The sequence below is a fragment of the Sminthopsis crassicaudata genome, chromosome 5, assembly GCF_048593235.1.
Source record: "Sminthopsis crassicaudata isolate SCR6 chromosome 5, ASM4859323v1, whole genome shotgun sequence".
Lineage (NCBI taxonomy): Eukaryota > Metazoa > Chordata > Mammalia > Dasyuromorphia > Dasyuridae > Sminthopsis > Sminthopsis crassicaudata.
In genome coordinates this window covers 86,251,579-86,271,575 of record NC_133621.1, presented here as the reverse complement: position 1 = coordinate 86,271,575, position 19,997 = coordinate 86,251,579, and the positions used below count along the sequence as shown (strand labels likewise).

At 35.0% G+C, this 19,997-nt stretch overlaps 1 protein-coding gene across 6 annotated transcripts in view; it reads left to right on the top strand.

Moving 5' to 3' along the window:
• DPP6 (dipeptidyl peptidase like 6) overlaps window positions 1–19,997 on the top strand; it is a 1,195,887-nt gene that overhangs the window by 1,125,110 nt on the left and 50,780 nt on the right. For all 6 annotated transcript variants that reach the window (XR_012482250.1, XM_074267390.1, XM_074267388.1 and 3 more), the window contains one exon: window positions 3,598–3,645. Coding sequence is in view for 5 of the 6 variants with exons in the window: in XM_074267390.1 (XP_074123491.1) it covers window positions 3,598–3,645 (48 nt within the window). In the remaining variant the exon portion in view is untranslated. The remainder of the gene's footprint in view (window positions 1–3,597; window positions 3,646–19,997) is intronic.

Genomic DNA, 19,997 nt, shown 5'->3' with positions numbered 1-19,997 from the left:
TTCTTTACTGTAGAGCTTGGCAATAGCATTCCTAGGTTGACGTATCTAAGGTTTCACCCTGGTGATGATCTAGATATTCTATTAATCTATACTTTCTCTCTCATGTCAATCCTTCTAAGGGATCTTCTTCTACATTCTGTCTTTTGACTTTGCTGTACTATTTCTTGTACCATTTAACTTTTTACTTCTGTCTCCTCTATTTTTTTAGGGTTTTTTTTATGAGTTTTATTCTTATATATTCTGTTTTAAGACTAATCACTTCCCTATTTTTTTCTTTTATTTCTTTTGTTCAGAATAACTCCCCCTATTAAGCTTTTATCTTGGAATTTTCATTGCATTGGGATTTTTTTTAAACTTAATTGTTCTCAGTCTCTTTTCTGTATTTTTTACCTATTTGGGGATTTTTTTTTACCCTTGTTGATTTCCCATTACCCCTTGCTATTAATTTCAAATTCTTTTGTAATTTAGTAGCTACTGGAACCCCTGTCATATAGAATCCACAATATAAAGATTAGGGTGAGGGGAGCAAGGAATCAGTAATGCATCCTTTTGCTGTTTTTATTTACAGGTTATTGGGGGGTTTTTCTGGGGATTATCCACTGTTAATTTCTTTCCTATCACTGATTATTGTTCTATTAGCTTACTTGACACATTTCTTACAATTTTTTAAGTTAGGGGAAAGGAGGGGGAGTAGGTTTGGCCACAAATTTTCATTTTGTGATCTTTCTTATTTTCCTGCATTTTATAATGATCTTTATTCATAGGCAATCATAGTCACCACATTTCAAATCTACTACACTATTACACAATTACTATTTGAGGAAATCACAATAGCACTGGTAAAGATGAAGTTGGGAAGAGCACTTGGCCTTAATGAAATAAAGATAGAAGAAAACATATAAGATATAAATATATTATATGTGTTTATGTGTATGTATGAAAAAAAAAACTATACAATTTAGCCAGGGAAGGCATTCATATATATCAAAGAAGCCACCATTCCTTAAGGGCTTATGCTTCTCCTTCCCATAGTTCTTACTTTATTCCATGAAACCCTCAATGTTATGGAGTCTTAGATTCTCTTTAGAAGCAAATAGGTGCTATAATGAATAGAGCACTAGATCCAGAGTTAGAAAGACCTGAGTTCAAATGCAATTTCTGATACTTATTAGCCCTATGACCCTTGGCAAGTTGCTTAAATGCTGCCTCAGTTTCCTCAACTGTAAAATGAGGCAAGGGGGGGGAAATAATAGCACCTAGTTTCTAAGGTTTCTGTGAAGATCAAATGAGATAATAATTGTAAAGTACTTAGCACAACACCATATAAATGTTAGTAGCTGCTGCTATTGCTGCTAGCATCACCACCACTGCCATTGCTATTGCCACCACTACCACTTCCAAATGCCTCAGTTTGATCCTATGGACTGGTTGCCTACTGAATTTCTCTATAATTCTTACTTTACAATAGTATTCTGTTTTGGCTCTCTTATCATTGCCTTTTCCAAAGATAACTCCTCTTCTCCATTCATGCCAAGCATACTCTCTATCTCACAGGCTCTTATACTAGAAGGGGAATAAAAAAGTAGAATAAATGTGACACAGGATTGAGAACTAGTAGGGCATGAATGGCTAAAGGGCAAGGAGACAAAAGATTCGAGGATGAAGGAAAATGCATAGTTCATCTGGTTAACTATTAGGTCAAATTGTAAAGGAAGGAAAATGAGAATGGGAGTGACAGATGGGGGAAATTATGGGAAGGAAGAAGAGGAGGTTGCATTGATGCCCCCCCCAAAAAATCATTTAGGAGTAATGGTGTAGAGGATGAGACAATAAGAGATTAGGATCAGAGTTCAGGATTTTGAAAGTGGATACAATTATAAAATGTAAGATATGAACACCACTGTGAATATCTAAAAGGAGTTAAGAAGTTGATTAAATTGGGAGATATCAATGTTAATACTAAAGTATCCATGAATAAATGCAAAAATTGGCTTGGAGAGGACAATTGTGAACTAGGTAGGTCATTACTAGACTTATAAATGAAGAGAATTCCATATACTTAATTACATGTGAATTTCAGGAAGGGATTAGCAAACATTTTTCATAGTGTCACAGAATTTAAGAGTGAAAGGATATTCAGGGAGATTTCTAGTCTAATACATGCATGTTGATTATGCATACGTATACATACATCTATGTATTTATATGAATGTGTATATCTCTACATATATACACTATCAAACTTAATTCATGTGTTGATTTTGTTGAACTATTATTTTTTATTTCCTTTCTTACAAGGGATGTTTCGTTGAGTAGGGGAGGAGGAGGAACACATTCAAAAAATAAAGAGAATGTAAAAACAAAAGAAAAAGATAAAAATTTAAAGTTAAAAAATAATCAGTTGATCTACAAGCAAAGAAAGTATGCATAGCTCTGAATATAATGCATAGCATTTATTATATAGACTTTCTTGAAATAGAAACTTATTGCCTCATATTTTGAATCCTCTGTCATATTTTGAATCATAATCACATTTTGAATCCTTCTGCTGTGCACAAGAATTTTTTTTTCTTTTTCTGGTTTTTTTTTTTTCTATTTCATATTTAAGTTTTAAATAAGTAAACAAGAACAAAAGGAGAAGGAATTGCTTAAAAAGGAATATTCTTATCTAATCTTATTCTGTTGATAGTTAAGATAGATTTAGAAAGTGAAAGCTTACTATATAAGTATCATATTTAAATGTATTATTTTATAATGTTTTGTTGGAGTTTTTTTGCTTAGGTATTTGGGATTAAGTGACTTGGTTAGAATCACACAGCTATGAAGTATTAAGTGTTTGAGGTCAGATTTGAACTCAGATTCTCCTGATTTCAGGGCCAATGCTCTATCCACTACATCATTTAGCTGCCCCTATTTTGTAACATTTTTATACTTTTCTGTTTTAATAAATGTGTGCTGTTTAAACAGTGAGTGGAAATTATATGCTTGTGATATGAACTTTTTGGTAAATTCTTTGTAGTTTAAACCATCCAAATCAGGATACATGTCACCATCTAGTGGCTACATTCTCAAATTGCAAGAAAAAATACTAAAGAGCTAAAAAACATGACTACTGAACTGAAAATGTAATATGCATGTTTACTGGGCAACATTCTTTCAAGCACTAATTTTTCTAACTTTATAGAGATTCTTGAACCAAATGGAATGTCTGTTTGGGTGCCAAGCAGTCAATGTGTTTCAAGGCACAAGCAAAATGTAAATGCTTTATGAAATGACAGTTTTGTTACTAGAATAATATAAGAACAAATGATTTTAATTGTGTTTTTCTAATTAAATCATTTTCAAATTTGAAATATGTAAATTTAACAACCAATTAACATATACCATAGCAATCCCATTTGTCCCAGATACTTAATACTGCCATCAATGCTATGTTTATTGTCAAATGAGTTATTTCTTTGCTATTACATGGAATTCTGTTCTCTAATATCTAATGTTTTACAGTTTTCTAAGAAAAAAAAAGAAAATTTATATTTTTGTCTCAACTAAATGTTTTATTTCTGTTGTTTTTTCCCCATTTTCCTACCTTCAATCCAGGTCCCAGAGTACCCATGGTGACCGTTCACAATACAACTGACAAAAAAAGTGAGTACTTTATATGTCTATTTAAATCTTGGTGATTTCTAAGGAGAATGACAAGCAAAATAGCTTATCTCATTCCACATTGTTCTGTTCTAAGGTGAAACATCAGGTCCAGAACCATATTCCCTACTGCTAGAAAGGAACTCTAATTGGTCAGTTGATGGTAAAACAAGATATCATTCAGTTCTGAGTAAATCAGGCCCATAGCTTGATAAGGTTGAATTCTTGGAGAGTTAATATCATGCGAGCCAAAAACAGAGAACTATTCCTCTACCAAAAAGGACCTATTCTACAATTTATAGTCTTAGTTGCCTAAAAAACCAAGATCTTAAGTAACTTGCCCAAAGTGTGAATATATCTATTATCTACTATATCATACTGCCTCTCTCAAAGAAGAAAGGCATAAATAGGTTATATAATCTGTGATCTTGGAGAGAATGTCCACATCAGTGTGATAATAATCGACATTTCATGGGGATAGTACTGAACTTATAATTTCATAAGTCTTGGCAATTCCTGCATGAAAAAAATCTTTCTATCAATGCAGATTTTTACAGTTTTAAATAATTGCTTAAAACAAGACATTAAATTATTTGCCCAGGACTACACAGCCAATATATTTTACAAGAGAGACTTGAACTGAGAGTTTCACACAAGCAATAAATTAAATGGAGGGGGGAGAGGATTAAAAAGCCCAGAATCTCCTGGTTGGTTTTCCCAAAGAGTTGACAGAAGAGATAATATAAGAGCCAAAATAGAATTCTTTATAGCAAAGCATAGAGCTTAGAGCATTCTCTTATGTAGATAGCTTTCTCTGCTTGTTGTCCCCTATATTGTCTGTTGAAAAGATCTTGTATATTGGACTTGGCTACAAGCTGCTCCAGTTTCTGAAAAATGTCAAATGACTTTTCTAAACTTGTGTCACAAGGTCAACCACAAGGTCATCCTTTTGTTGTTGTTTAGTCGGTTTGGTTACACCCAGTTCTTTGTGACCCCTTTTAGAGTTTGTTTGGCAAAGGTACTGGGGTGGTTTGCCAATTCCTTCTCCAGTTCACCTTACAGATGAGGAAACCAAGGAAACAGGATTAAGTGACTTGCTCAAATTCACACAGCTCTTAAGTGTCTGAAAACATATTTGAATTAAGGTTTACTCAAGTCTCGTCATTTTATCCACTTGCAGCACCTAGATGCCCTGCTCCAAGCATAATTAGTGACAAATATTTATTTGCAACTCAAAATCTCAGATTCACTTTCAGAGGCAACCCAAGATAAAGACATGATATAGTTTATTTGTTCTCACACTTCTACAACTCCTGTCTTCTATTCATACAAATCTGGTCCTGCTGTTTACCCCTAATTCCTATTAAAGCTTGTCCATTCAGACCATTCCCTTAGGCCTTATGAGGTGGCTGGCTTTTGGTAACAGAATAAATTTATGCTAAGAATACAGTGACTTAATGAGAACTCTCTCTAATGTGATACCAATGGTAAACACTGGGGTTGACAAGCATAACTACATTGCCTAAATCAGCCCTGCTAACACCACAACAACAGAGATGGGATATGTACAGAGTAACAAAGAGGAAAGATATAGATTCATAAAAGATGGATATTTGTTACTGTATGTTTTTTAACCACACAGATGAAGAATTGAAACAAAGAAACTTTCAATTATTTCAGATTGTTTTTAGACATTTTAGAAATTGAGAAGCAATATTGTTTTATCTATTCACAAGGTGAATAGATAGCCATACAAAAAGGAAATGTTGGAAAACATCTCTGGATGGATGGAAGGTTGAAAAATCAGTAAAGGGAATAGAAAAGAAGTAAGGGAAAGACAAGAAAAACCAGGTTGTGAAGACCAAGTTAGCATTCTGGATACCTTAGAATCATCCAGAGTCAGGATAAGCAAAAGTCTTTATTCTTGGTCTTTAGGAGTAGAAGTGAAGGGAATGGACACAGGATCTCTGAAACCTCTCCTCTTTGTCTCCCATCCAAAAGTGACCCTGGCTTGTCTTACTCTACCCTAATACTTCCTATAATTCTCTGTATATACCAAATGATTGGGTCAACACAGAATAGTGGGAAGGGCCATTTTCCAAGCATATTCTAATAGAGTATTGGCCAATGGGTAATTAGCCTTAAGTGGTTGGTTGTCCAACCTCAGTGCATCAACTCAGAGTTTCAGTCCTTTACAGGGGGTTATCAGTGTCCATAACTAGAAAGGCCAGGGAAGATGAGGATTTTTTTTAATCATTTGATTTGACCACTAGAAATTGATCGGTGAACTCTAAGTGATTTTGATAAAGCAGTAAAGATGTAAACAAGATTGAGAGAGGTTGAGAAGAGTATGAGAAAACAGAGGCATCAAATGTATAATTTTTTTTTGAGAAAAAGGAGGAAGATGATGATAGGTAAGTGAGGAAGAGTCAGAGAAAGGCAAATAATGGGGTCAATTTCAGTTCATAATACACACCTTTGTCTATAACAGCATACCTTCTTGAAAAATATTAATAAGACATTCATCCTTAGAGCAAGCTTGTTTCAATAGTCTTTGTTTAAAAACAGAAATACCATGCAGAGCCCTCAAGTATGACACATTTTATATATGTTAATAATTAATTTGTGTATTTGCTCATATCCAAAAAGACATAAATAATTAACTTATTTTTATGAGATTTTTGTCTACAAAATATATGGCCCAATAAAAATACAAAACCCTTTAGAGTTCTTAAAAAACATTTTTCTGCTACTCTCAGCCTACACATTCACATTAAATAGTTTTACTAGGTACATTTGGGTAATGAAAATCTGATTATCAGTCTCTTTTTCACATGCTAGACCTGAGGAGAAGAAATAAGGGCTCCTTTTGTGAGTTACCAAGATAACCTTTCAAAACTTTAGATCAGGAGTTCTTAACCATTTTTTGTAACCTTAAAACTAACCCTTTGACCTTCTGGTAAAACCTATGGAATATTTTCCAAAATAAAGCTTTAAAATAATTAAAAGAAATGACAAATATTAGTTAAAGAATAATTAAAATGATGATGTATTTTTTCTGTTTAAGTTCATAGATCCCCTTTAATCTATCCAGAGATCCTTATGGATCTCAGGTTAAGAACTCTGATGCTAGAGGTACCCTTTGGTGGATCAGAAAAGTCATTAATTTAAAAAGATAATCAGTTAAAATACCTCTTGAGTGTTTTGTCATCTAATTAAGTTATCCCTTCACCTGGTTTCCCTCCAGCAAAAAAACAGTCAAGCAAGACTAGTTTTCTCTCCTAGAAGGTTTCCTGAAAATTCATGTCACGATTTGCAAACTGGATTGGGATTACATATTAGTAAAGTATTACTAGAAAAGTAGAAAATTTTACCCAAAATGATATGTATAAATACATTGACAAAGTCTTACTGACATAGCTTTTAAAACATGGATTCAGTATAGTCTATTCATTCTGTTATGTTTAAAATTAAATCTAATTTAGGATGCATGGCAAGAAGCACTGGAGCTTTCCAAGAGCAAAATGGACTGCCTCAGGAACAGATTTAATACTAGAGGCAGCTAGGTAACCTAGCAGATAACGTGAGGGATTTCAGTCATCTGAGTTATGTCTGACTCCTAGTGACTCCATTGGGGGTTTTCTTGGCAGAGATATTGGAGTGGTTTGCCGTTTCCTTCTTCAGCTCATTTTACAGTTGAGAAAACTGAGACAAATAAGGTTAAGTGACTTGCCTAATGTCACACAACTAAGCGTCCAAGGCCAGATTTGAATTCAAGAAGATGAGTTTTCCTGAATATAGACCCACCACTCTATCTACCGTGATACCTGGCTGCTCTAGAGCATTGGATTTAGGAAAACTAGAGAAGTTCAAATCCTGCCTCTCACACTTACTAGATATGTAACTCTGGACTTACCCTCTCTTAATCTCTCTCGGTCTCAGTTTTCTCGTCTGTAAAATGGAGATGATAATAATAGTACTTTCTTCACAAAGTTGTTTGTAAGATCAGTTTAAATGATGATGATGATATTGATGATAATGATATTTATAACACTTTAAATTTTGTGAAACATTTTATATTTTATTTCATTTGATCAAGATTATTCAGCACCATCTAGCTGACTAGATGAAAATAACATGTAAAGTACTATGCAAACCATAAAAAGCTATATAAATGTCATTATAATTATTTAATCCATTATAATAATTTGCAATTCATTATATAGCATAATGACATAAATATTTTAAATCATTATGATTATTATAATTCATTTATTATAATAAGCATAGAAATTATTAATATTATTGTTGTTGTCATTATTATCCTACACCTGTTCTGCCCCTTCTCCTTAGGAGAAACAATAAGCTTTGCCATAGCAGCCCTATAGCTCAGATATACCCTTCCAGGCACTGTGGTCATGACATAATGGTTCCCCCTTCATCACTGGAAATCCTTCCACAAAGGCTAGAATACCACTTGTGTGGTATAATATGGATTGGATTCTTATTTAAGGGGAGCTTAGACACTAGCTGGCTTCTGATATCCCAAGCCTGAAATTCTGTGATATTCTAATTAATTCATTTGGAATAATATCCCCACTAAGGAACCTGAGGTTTAGTGAGATGAACTCTTTCAACATTGTGTTCATTACCACCAATATTATTTTATTTAGTGTTCATGAAATAGGCATTGGAATGCTTTAATCAGACTGAAGGAGAGTTTGTCCAAGGTTATACTGTATATATTAGATATGAGGATTCTAGCCCACATCTTCTGAGTCTATGTTCTTGCTTTTCTTTTCTTTTCTGTCCTATTCCATTCATTTCCATGGCACATTATGATGTTTAAGATAGTTTTACACATAAGGCAGAATATGAGTTTTGGGCTTCCAAGATAATTTTCCTCTCAGACCCCAAGTATCTCTCCTCTTGCCTGATGAAGGGTCCTGTTTCCAGCATACAAGATTCATTATACATCTAGAGCCATCCCCTGGTATCTGTGTGTGCAAGCATACCTATATATACATATGTGTATATATTTACATGTATATATATATATATATATATATATATATATATATATATATATATATATATATATATATATATATACATATGCCCCTCAGAGTCGGTAAAATATTAAATTATAATCACCTATGGATCACTTGGTCTGAGTTAGTATTTAAGAAGCTTTCTTTGAGTAAAATTGTGAAAGGTGAGAGGAAAAGTAAAGATTGGAGAGAAGAAAAGGGAAGAAAAAATCCTAGAACACTGAGGTTTGCTCAAGAATGGTAGGCTGAGTGCATTCCTGTAGCAAAATTTGGGGCAGGGAAGAGATCAATGTTATTTGGGGATACCAAGAAGGAGAGAAAACCTTCTGGCAGAGAGGCATTAAAGGCCAACTTGTCTTTCTTCACAATTTTTCTCAAGGCCCATGAAGAAAACAGGAAGGATAAACAAATATAAGCTATAAAACTAGAATACGGTGTCATCCTAAAACAATACCTTGAATATCATAAGTCTTAGTAAATGCTGATTATATTGAATTGAAGAGAGTAAAAGAAGAAATGAGAAAATTTGAGCTTTGTAAAATTGCTGATATTTGGAGTTCTATGGCATAAGCACAGATAGAACCCAAACAGTTGTGAAATTTTAGTAAGATGTTTTCAGGGAAGAGCATCTACCTCATTCTACCTCTTTGAAAAGCATTGTGTGGAATCAGAGTCAGGAGCAAGAAGGCCCTCCAGAAATTTATTCTGTCTTATAAATGTGCAGAGGGTAGTTTAAAAAGTAAAAACAACCTGAATTAATAGTTTAAGGGAACTAGGTTTGGGGCCCTGATTCTGCTACTCTTATGCCACCAAACCTCCCTTGACTTCATTTCTTCATCTTTAAAATGATGGAGTTGTTTAAAATAAACTCCTAGGTTCCTTCTGGTCTAAAATTCTTTGGCCTAATATTATGAGACCAAAATTACTATCTCAGTTAATTAATGATTCTTACAGATGTTCATAGCAGCTGTTTCCCATCCATATGGCCCATCAGAGATTAATGACACTGGTTCCTAAGTCACATCTACATTCCCAGGATGCAGTTCATTTGCACCTAGAAAAAATGAATTTATTCAATGTTCTAAGTACTCCCTTATTATTGCTTTACAACAAAATAACACAATAGGTAAAGCTCTGGGCTTGGAGTCAGGAGACCCAAGTTTCAATCTAGCTGAAAACATTTATTAGCTGTGTGACTTCAACTATAAAATGAGGATAATAATATCATCTACTTTTCAGGGTTGTTGTGAGGACCTAATGAAATATTTGTAAAGTGTTTAGCATAAACTCCTTTTCTTTTTCCTTCTAGCATTCCTTATCAATCTTGATCTTCCTAAAACACTATGAAATTTAACTTGTGCATCGTCTTACACTTCTGTAGTTTAACTATAGTCATAAAAAAAGCATTTACCTTGAGCCAAGCAAGAATCAGTCAGCCAGCTTTTAAAAAAATAAATGAAATGGTCATCTCCTCTCATTCTCATTCCTATTAAATTAACTTTGCTTAGGAGATGTAGCAAGGCAGAGTGGTTTGAGAACCCAGAAGTGTCTGTCTCTGCCTTCAAGGAATCTACAATTTACTTGCAGAGGCAGAGCACACACACACACACACACACACACACACACACACACACACACACAATTTAAGTAACAATGCAAAACTTAACTAACCAGAAAAAAAATTTTCTGTGAGTTCACTGAGCAGGGCTTGATTAATTGTTAAATGAGAGTGCTAAAAGCTATAAGCATTGTCTTGAGTTAGCTCAAAGGACAGATGGATCTCTCTTGTTGAGCAGATCTGAAAAGGTTTCACAGAGATATAGTACTTTGAACTGGGCCTTGACAACAAAGTGAATGAGACTACTGCAGCTGTAGCAGGTTGACCAAAAGGGATTTTGGCAATCTAATCTGCTAAAAGAAACTGGACCAGTTTTCTATAGTCTCACAGTGAAGCCCTGGCAGAGCTAAAGACAAAGAAAACAAGCCCTCCTTCCCTTCTCATAATAACAAAACCATGGACTCAGGACCAGATTGATGCCTGGGTAAATGCCAGGACAGGCTCCTGATAATCTATGATAAGCATTTTCATAGAGAGCAGCAAATGTTAAACTATTTCACCGACAGAAGAAAAAAATTAAGAATATAAGTAAGAGTGGAGTGAAAGGTTGCTTTGTTGATAAGACTACAGGCTTTTTATACTAGCACACTAGCAGACAACTGATAGATGATAGATGCTTTCATCCAACTCGATCATCTTTAGAACAAAAGAAAAGAAACCCACAATGAAGTTCAATGATTTTCCCAAAGGCACTCATTTGGGAGGACCAGGGATAGAAACTATTTCTCCTGATTTCCAGTCAATATTCTTTTCATGTTTAGTTCTTAGATAATAAAATGGCCTTTTAAAAATACCTTTCAACTAGTGTCATTCCTGATGTCTGACCCTTATCAGCCATTCCTAAAACAATATAACAGGAAGCAGGAATTTTAAATTTATTGTCTATAATTCAGTTTTTTAGATAGATAAATAGATAGATCGATAGATAGCTAGTTGGATGGATGGATAAATAGATGGATGGGTGGATTTCAATATAATTAGTTTCCTTTGTAATTCTGTATGTTCTGTTTTATAGCATTTAAAAGCATTATTCAGAGAAGGGATCTATAGGCTTTACCAGACTGCCAAAGAGGTCCAAAATATAAAAGAGATTAAGAAACCTTGATTCAAAAAGGAACTAAAGAATAGTCATCAATCAACATTTTTGCCTGAGATCTGAGGCTCAGAGTACCTCAGAAGAGTAATCAACAGTGACTCGGTGTTCCAGATCAGCAACAGATGCATCCTTGACAACACCTTTTGAATCGTGGGTATGCTTGAGACAGTTTGCTGGGCACTGACAGAAGCATTTCATGGGTGATCTCATTAAATAGTTTACTAGCTACAAGTTATATTTCCACAAGAGGAATAATGACACAAATAGTGGCTAGCTGAGTATGAAGACAATACTGAAAAACTATTCAATTCCTGCTCTATCTTCTTTGGCAAGGATGACATTCAAACTAGAAAAAGTAATATAAACATCTTAAAGAAGAAATTGAAGACCATAATAAGTGAAGAAATAATAAAATAGCATTTGATTTCTTAAACAAATTTAAGTTTCATAGCTCATATGCCATACTATCCTAAATTCATCCAATCTCATTTAATATCTGAACTAAGCAGGTTTAGACGTTAATAATTGGGTAGGTTACTATTTGAAAATATAAGATGCTGTGTATATTTTGCTTTGAGAGGCAGCATGGTGTCAGGAATATGGGGTTAAATTCGCAACTCATTGGCATAAGTGGTCCATAAAATTTCAGAGTTAACCAAACCAGGTTATTTGGGAAATATTTAATAAAATAATTAAAAATGGAATACAACATAGATAATGTTGTGATTTTCTAAGTCAAAATGAAATCCATTGGGATCCATTTTTATTTGATTTTGATACAACTGTTTTAGTGGATAGGACTTGGAATAAGAAATTCCTAAGTACAAATCCTGTCTCAGAAATTTATTACTTGTATCACTCTGGAGAAGTTACTTAACCTCAGTTTCCTGCTCTGTAAAAGGAGAGGGTTGGACTCAATTATTTCTAAAGTGCTTCCAGCTTTAGATCTATCATTTGATAATCTTACAAATTAGACAGTGGGCACAGAATAAATTTGCAGAGGTTATTAAAGCACCACTATCAATAATTTTTTGGAAAATTATAGAAAATGGGAGTTCCAATATGCCTAAAAAGTTATCAAACTGTGCATACCCTTCGATCCAGCATTGCTGCTATTGGGCTTATATCCCAAAGAAATACTGAGGAGGGGAAAGGGACCTGTATGTGCCAAAATGTTTGTGGCAGCTCTTTTCGTAGTGGCTAGAAACTGGAAAATGAATGGATGTCCATCAATTGGAGAATGGTTGGGTAAATTATGGTATATGAAGGTTATGGAATATTATTGCTCTATAAGAAATGACCAGCAGGAGGAATACAGAGAGGCTTGGAGAGACTTACATCAACTGATGCTGAGTGAAATGAGCAGAACCAGAAGATCCCTGTACACTTCAATGTTGTATGAAGATGTATTCTGATGGAAGTGGATATCTTCAACATAAAGAAGATCCAACTCACTTCCAGTTGATCAATGATGGACAGAAATAACTACACCCAGAGAAGGAACACTGGGAAGTGAATGTAAATTGTTAGCACTACTGTCTATCTACCCAGGTTACTTATACCTTCAGAATCTAATACTTAATGTGCAACAAGAAAATGTTATTTACACACATATATTGTATCTAGCTTTTATTGTAACACATGTAAAATGTATGGGATTGCCTGTCATCGGGGAGAGGGAGTGGAGGGAGGGAGGGGATAATTTGGAAAAATTAATACAAGGGATAATATTATTAAAAAAATTACTCATGCATATATACTGTCAAAAAATATAATTATAAAATTTAAAAATAAAATAAAATGGGAGTTCCAGAAAATTAGGGATGGACATATGTTATTCCAGTTACCACAACAATGGAAAAGGGCATCTTCTAAAAACTAAAATGATGCACTGCCAAAACATGAAAATAAATGTTTAAAAAATGAAATAATGAGACTATAAAAAAGACCTATATGAGGTAAGGGATATTATCCTTATTTTATAGATGAAGCAATTAAGATAAAAGAGGTTGTGACTTGCCCACAGTCACATAGGTAAATATAAGAGACAGGATTTGAATGTAGCCCTCTCTCCAAAGTCCAGCATTATCCACCATACCACCTCTCTACCTCCAAATTAATTCTTTATCTTATAATATGTTACAGCCTGTTCATATCCAAGACTTCTCCAGAGTGCTTAGTGATTCTCAGCTTTAACTCTTCAGAGACTATAGTTTTCCCTGTCTTGAAACCTTACAGCATCATGAGAAGAATGTTGGTGTTTAAAAAAAATATATATGGGCCTCTGTCTTAGGGAAAAGGCTGTCTTTTGATGGATTGTTTGGCCATGACACCCCATACAGGGACATACACTGAAAAATAATGCCGATTGTAGAACACAGTCAGGTTTTATACATGCCAAATATGGAGGAAAAGAAAAGCCCTCTCCTGACCAATATAGTCGCCATTCCAATCTGTTTTGGTCCTATCATTGTGCTTATTGAACTGTGCCCTCCATCCTATGTCATCCTGAGACATGTCCCAGACCAAGAGGAATATTCACTGTATTTATGATGTCTGTCAAAGGGATGATCTCTTGGGGTGAAGAGTGCCGAATGCATGTCAGATGACCTATTGTCCCTGAACTCCCCACTCAGAGCTGTCATTCATCCTGCCCAGGGCACAGTGTGGTCCCATCAAAGGAGCATCACAGCACCTGCTGAAAGACTCGGGCACTGCCTTGATAGGGACTCATGTAGAGTGAACCAAGACAACAAAAGCATTGTCAGGGTGGGATTTCTGGGAAAGCACAAAACCCTTGCCTGGTGCCTTAGACTTATTGAGCCCTTTCATCATTGCAGAGGCCACTGGACAAGTTCCAGGCACATCCCAGAAGCAAATGGCTGAAGGGATCATCACTGCAATCACATTTACTTTTGTCTAGAAGTTTAGACCCATCCTGCTGTTCTTTTCTAGTCAGAACTCAGAAAAAACCCCAAGCCACAGAATCCTCCTTAGCACCTGGCTTCATTAGATCAGAGCCTAAAGCGTTTTGGACAAACAGGCAAATGTGGGATAGAGATTTTCAGCAGAAGGGCAGCAGGTGTGGAAGTTTCCATTCTGGGTCTCAGGGTTGATAGGAAATTGTGATGTCTCGGCTGCCATTTTCTGAGCCTTCTCTTCCTCCATATATTCACCTCATCTCCCCAAGCCTCTTGCAATTCAGTTAAACTTAATTTAATCAAGCGAGCATTTGTTAAGTGCCTGCCACATGCCAGGCACTGTGCTGGGCACTGGAGATGCAGACTTCACTCAAGGAACTTACATTCTCCTTAAGGATACCACATGTACCCAGATTAGGTAAACACAATTAAATACAATGTTAATTTCAGGGAGGCACTAACAACAGGGGAAATCAGAAAAGGTATTTTTTAAAAGTGGCATTTGAGCTGACACTTAGAGGGAGTTAAGGGTTCCAACAGACAGATATGAGGAAATAAATCATTAATTAAAGGTTTGAGGGACAGCCAATGGAAAGGCACAGAGGTGGGAGATGGGTTCTTGTATAAATGGAAGAGCAAGAAGGCTGGTTTGGCTATAGAGTAGATATGCAGGTGAAGTAATGTGGATTTTTTCTGAAAAGATATGCTAGAATTGAATTATGAAAGGCTGTAAATGTCAGAGAGTGGAGGTTATATTTCCCTTATTCATTGTGCCTTTCCCTGCTTCCCTTATCAAAAGTTGATGTCAGAAAATGCTAATCATAAACTCTTACACCCATAGGATTGTATAAATGTAACCCATTATATCCCAACTCACAGAGATATTTTCAATTTAACTCTCATGCCTCATCATTGAAGAGAAAGTTTTAGCCCTTATTAAAAAATTTTCACATGTCATTCCAAAGGCAAGGAAAGTCTTTTTGGAGTAAGACCTAAGATATCATATTAAATAAGCAGATTGCCCTGCCTATGAGATAAAACTGTCCCTTCTCTCTTCCATTCTCCCCCCCCCCACACACACACACACACTTTCAGTCAAAAGCATAAGAAGAAGGAAGGGGAGGAAGAAGAGAAGGAAGAAAGGAGAAACAGAAGTTAACATTTTTATAGCAATATGTGCTAGGTACTGTATTAAGCACTTTACAATTACTTTCACAATTACTTATTGTTTACAATTATATTTACAATATATCCTCATTACAGCCATGGAAAGCAGATGATGTTATAGTACCATTTTACAGATGAGTAAACCGAGGCAAACAGAAGTAATTTGCCCAAGGTCAGGGTAAAGCTGGTAGGTACTGAACCTGGATTTAAATTCAGATCTTCCTCACTCCAGTCTGGCACTCAACTCACCACAGCACTTCACTATGTATACCCAAACTTATAGAAATATTTTCAAGTTGCCTCTGCTCCATCATTGCATGTTAAATAATGAAAAGAATTCTGATTTAGGAGTGAGGAGATCAATAACATCACTTTCCCTGTTATGGGCCTCAGTTTGTTCATCTGTAGAACGGGGGTGTTGGACTAGCCTCTTTTAGCTTTAGCATTCTATGATTCTCTGATTTCAGAAAGGGCTACTTAACCCTTTGTCAATTAACCAAACAAATGTTTGTCTAGTAGGGAGTAGCCATATCCTTTCCTGGACTTTTTGGACTACATGGAATACATACACTGTTGTTGTTGTTCATTTGTTTCATCCTCCTGAAAATATTATTAAACCAAGGGTTCAGTATTGGACCCACTGACCCAACTTTTTGCCTAAAGCAGAAAAAAAAATCACCTCAGAACCAAAGGAATCAAAATTTTTGAGGATCAATTAGTTATTTAATATATATGTATATGTATATACATACCCACATATATGTACTGAGAGACTACTCTTTGTAAAAGACTATAATTGATATTAGAAATGATACAAAGAAGTATAAGACAGAGTCCCTTCTACCAAGGAGATAATGGTGGCTGGTTGATTGTCCATCATCTGAAAGAGACCCCAATATGTTAGAATCAAGGCAATATGTCTGACTGTGGCTGATCAGACCAATACTAGCATGGAAGACTCTACCACAAATTAGGAACAAATGGTCCATATTTACATTTGGAATGGAGATCTCTCTAAATCTGAACATTTTGCACATTCAGAAAGTTACTCTCTAATTGAAGAGATGACTATGTAGGCAAGATACCTAACCTTACAAGACTGCAAATCATAGATACTAGTTGCAAGTGTGAATGGGTCTAGATTACCTCAAAGATCCTATCTTATCTTCCCTCCTAGTTCTGAGGTTTGTAGAAATAGAGGGAGATTTCACATAGAGGATAAGACTGTGGTGGAATTTAATAGTATAGGTAGGACTCAGACAGATGGATAAGAAGAAATGAGGACATAATAAGGTGAGAATATATAACCCAAATAACCAGAACAGAGAGTTTATATAATGAGAATGAGGCTGAAGAGAGTTTCACCACCACATTTTAAAGGACCTTGAATGCTGGTCTGTAGAGTTTGAACTGTATTCAGTAGCCAAAGGAGATTTGACAGGATAAAGTGCCATATAAGGGATTTCTGTATCAACAGAGACTATAAATGGAGAAAAATCTTCAGTATAAAGACCAATCACTTTATCTTATAATTTCAGTTCTGCATATTTGAAATCACTTTTAAAATTCTTTTCTTCCTTTTTTCTGTTCATCCATCCTTTCTCTCTTCCAAAGCAACTCTAAGAATATTTCATTATATATAAATAAATATATAATGGTGAAATGTATACATATATTATATATGATATATATGTATATATTTCCTCCCTCTAGAAAATCTTGTCTATAAACAGAGCCTACAGGGTATCCACAGATGTGATTCTGAATAATTTAAAAGCTGGTTCCTTAAGAATGTAATTATGGTTGAGACTAAAGTATAATCATGAAATGCCTATGTATTCAACCCACGTAGGTATCAGGACAGAAAATCAACAAGCCTGCTGTTTGTGTATTGCTGTCTGTAATGTAAATATAAAAGAATGTGAAAGAATGGAAATATGAATGCCATTATATGAATGAGATTCCACTATCATCTGATCTGTAATACACTACCTCCCTCCTCTATAGAAAACAGAGAGGACCTCTGAGTTATAAGATAATATGTGTTTCATGACAGAGCATCTCTTGGAAGCTTGCTTATTCATGAGCCTTCATTATTATTTTGCCTAATTACCTCTTTTTAGTCTACAACACAAAATAGGGTCTCCCTGGCACAGTGGATGGGGTGCTAGACTTGGAATTAGAAGAATTAGGATTGAGTCTCAATTTTACTGTTAATTATGACTCCAAGGCAAGATATTTAACATCTCTAAGCCTTCCTTCAGGGCAAAGGCTGTCTCTTGCCTTTGTCTTTGCATTCTCTTTTGCCAGTGCTTAACACTGTGCCTTCACAAAGTAGGCACTCTGTTATTGCTTGTTAACTGAATTATTGATCTCTGAAAAGAAAATAATGACAATTATACTAACTTGCCTTATATTGCCTCTATTGTGACATCAAGTTGGATGGGAAGCTCACTGAGTTAGTATGTCTTTCAGTGTTTATACCTTAGCTATTTAAGCATTACAAATAGAGAGTAAGCTAGGCAAGGGTAAACAAGAGGAAAAGAGTAGGATGGGTCACATTTATAAAATTATACAGTAGTTTGAAGGATCCCAGTCATACACTATGACCTCAGAAGGCTCAAAGTTGACCCAAAGCATAATGAAAAGACATGGAGCAAGTGTAAGAATGTTCTCTTTTGTGTTAGAAATAGTTAAAAGAAAAAGTGGTTCATATTTTGAATGACAGAATCTGGATTCATAAGGGTCTTAAGAGTCTAGAACAATAGGTCAACTCTAATAAAAATGAAATTTAATTAGATTTAATTCAATAAATATTCATTAAGTACCTATTGTATCCAAAGTACTATGATAACTACTAAGGATACCAAAACAAAAACTGGCCCCAATGAGCAGTTTCCCAAGGGAATCAACACATACACAAATAAGTAAAGTATCAGGTAATTTGAGGATGGATCAAGTACTAACAACTAAGACCAGAGAAGGGTGCATGGAGGAAATTTGAAGAAATCAAAGATAATGAGAGGGAAAAGGAAAGAGAAAATATATACCAGTCATGGGGAATGGAACAGATGAATATATGAAGGTTCATATGGAGTTCAAGGTTAGTTAGTAGTCCGGGTTGTCTGAGACATTGAGTATGTGAAAAGTAATGATTTGAAATAAGATGGGAAAGGTAGAATGGAGTCAGATTGTACAGGGCCTTAAAAGTCATAGTGAGGAATTAATATTTCATCCTAGAGACAGTGGACAATAACTAAGGTTTCTGAGAAGGAAGGTGACATGATCAGACCTCTCCCCATGAATACTCATTTGGTAGCTGTGTAGAGATTGAATTAAATTTGGGACAGACTGAAAATAATAAGGCCACTTAGGAGGTCATTACAGTAGTTCAGATGAGAGGTAAAGGTGCACTCCTAGGGATATGACTTGATAAGTGATAGAAAGGGATGCATGTAAAAAATATTGTAAAAGTACAGTCATAAAGATTCAAAGGGAATTGAAGAAGAGGGATGGAAGTCAAGATTGACTCCCAAATGGCAAACCTGAGTGACAGAAGAATAGTGATGCCCTCACTAAGAATAAGATATTTGCAATAGAAATGGGTTTGGAGAGTGAGAAGGAATCATTTTGGTCTCAAATGTGTTAAATGTGATATGTTTATAGGTGATTTAAGAGAGATTCAACAAACAAGAGAGATTATGACCTAGGATTTTTGAAGTCTAGGAGATTATGTTAACTACATAGACTAATAAAAATAAATGTAGATTTAGATTTATCAGCAAGAGCAGGATGAAGGGGATATGTCTAAATAATAGTTTGGATAGGGAAACAAAGCATCAGGAGGACTATAATCTCAACATGAGTCAATAGTGTGCTGTGGTAAAGGCATAGTAGTCATAGCTGCAGCAACAGTAGCAGTAGTTAGTATTAATGATAATGTGAAAAAGTTCCTCTTAAACTACAGTAATGGAATCATTCCATCCAAAATGAAAGAGTGATTTTTCTATTATATTCTGTCCTAGTCAGAATACATCTAGAGTCTTGTATACTATACCACATTTTATAAACTTAGCAGAAGATGTGATCAGGATGTAAGAGCATTTGATTTTTAAAGCATAAAATAAAGAGTAATCAAAGGCTCTTTGTCAAATATAAAGAAACCTTAGGTTCTACACTATCTCTTCTTAAGAATTAAATGTTGATCCCTTATTTGTTCTAAGTCCTGGTTAGCCTTTTTACAAGGGCTACATTGGACTTTGGCACATTTGGACCATTATTCTCTCTTCAAAGAAGAAAAAAATTAAATATCATATTGAACATACCATAAACCTTCCCTAATGCAAACACTCATGTGTGTGTGTGTGTGTGTGTGTGTGTATACCTGTCCATTAAATCAGCAAGTCCTTATTGCCATCCAACCTTGTTCATGTTATCATTGAGGAAAATGAGACAAAGAGTGGTTAAGCTACCATAGGCAGTAAGTAGCAGAGAATTCAAAT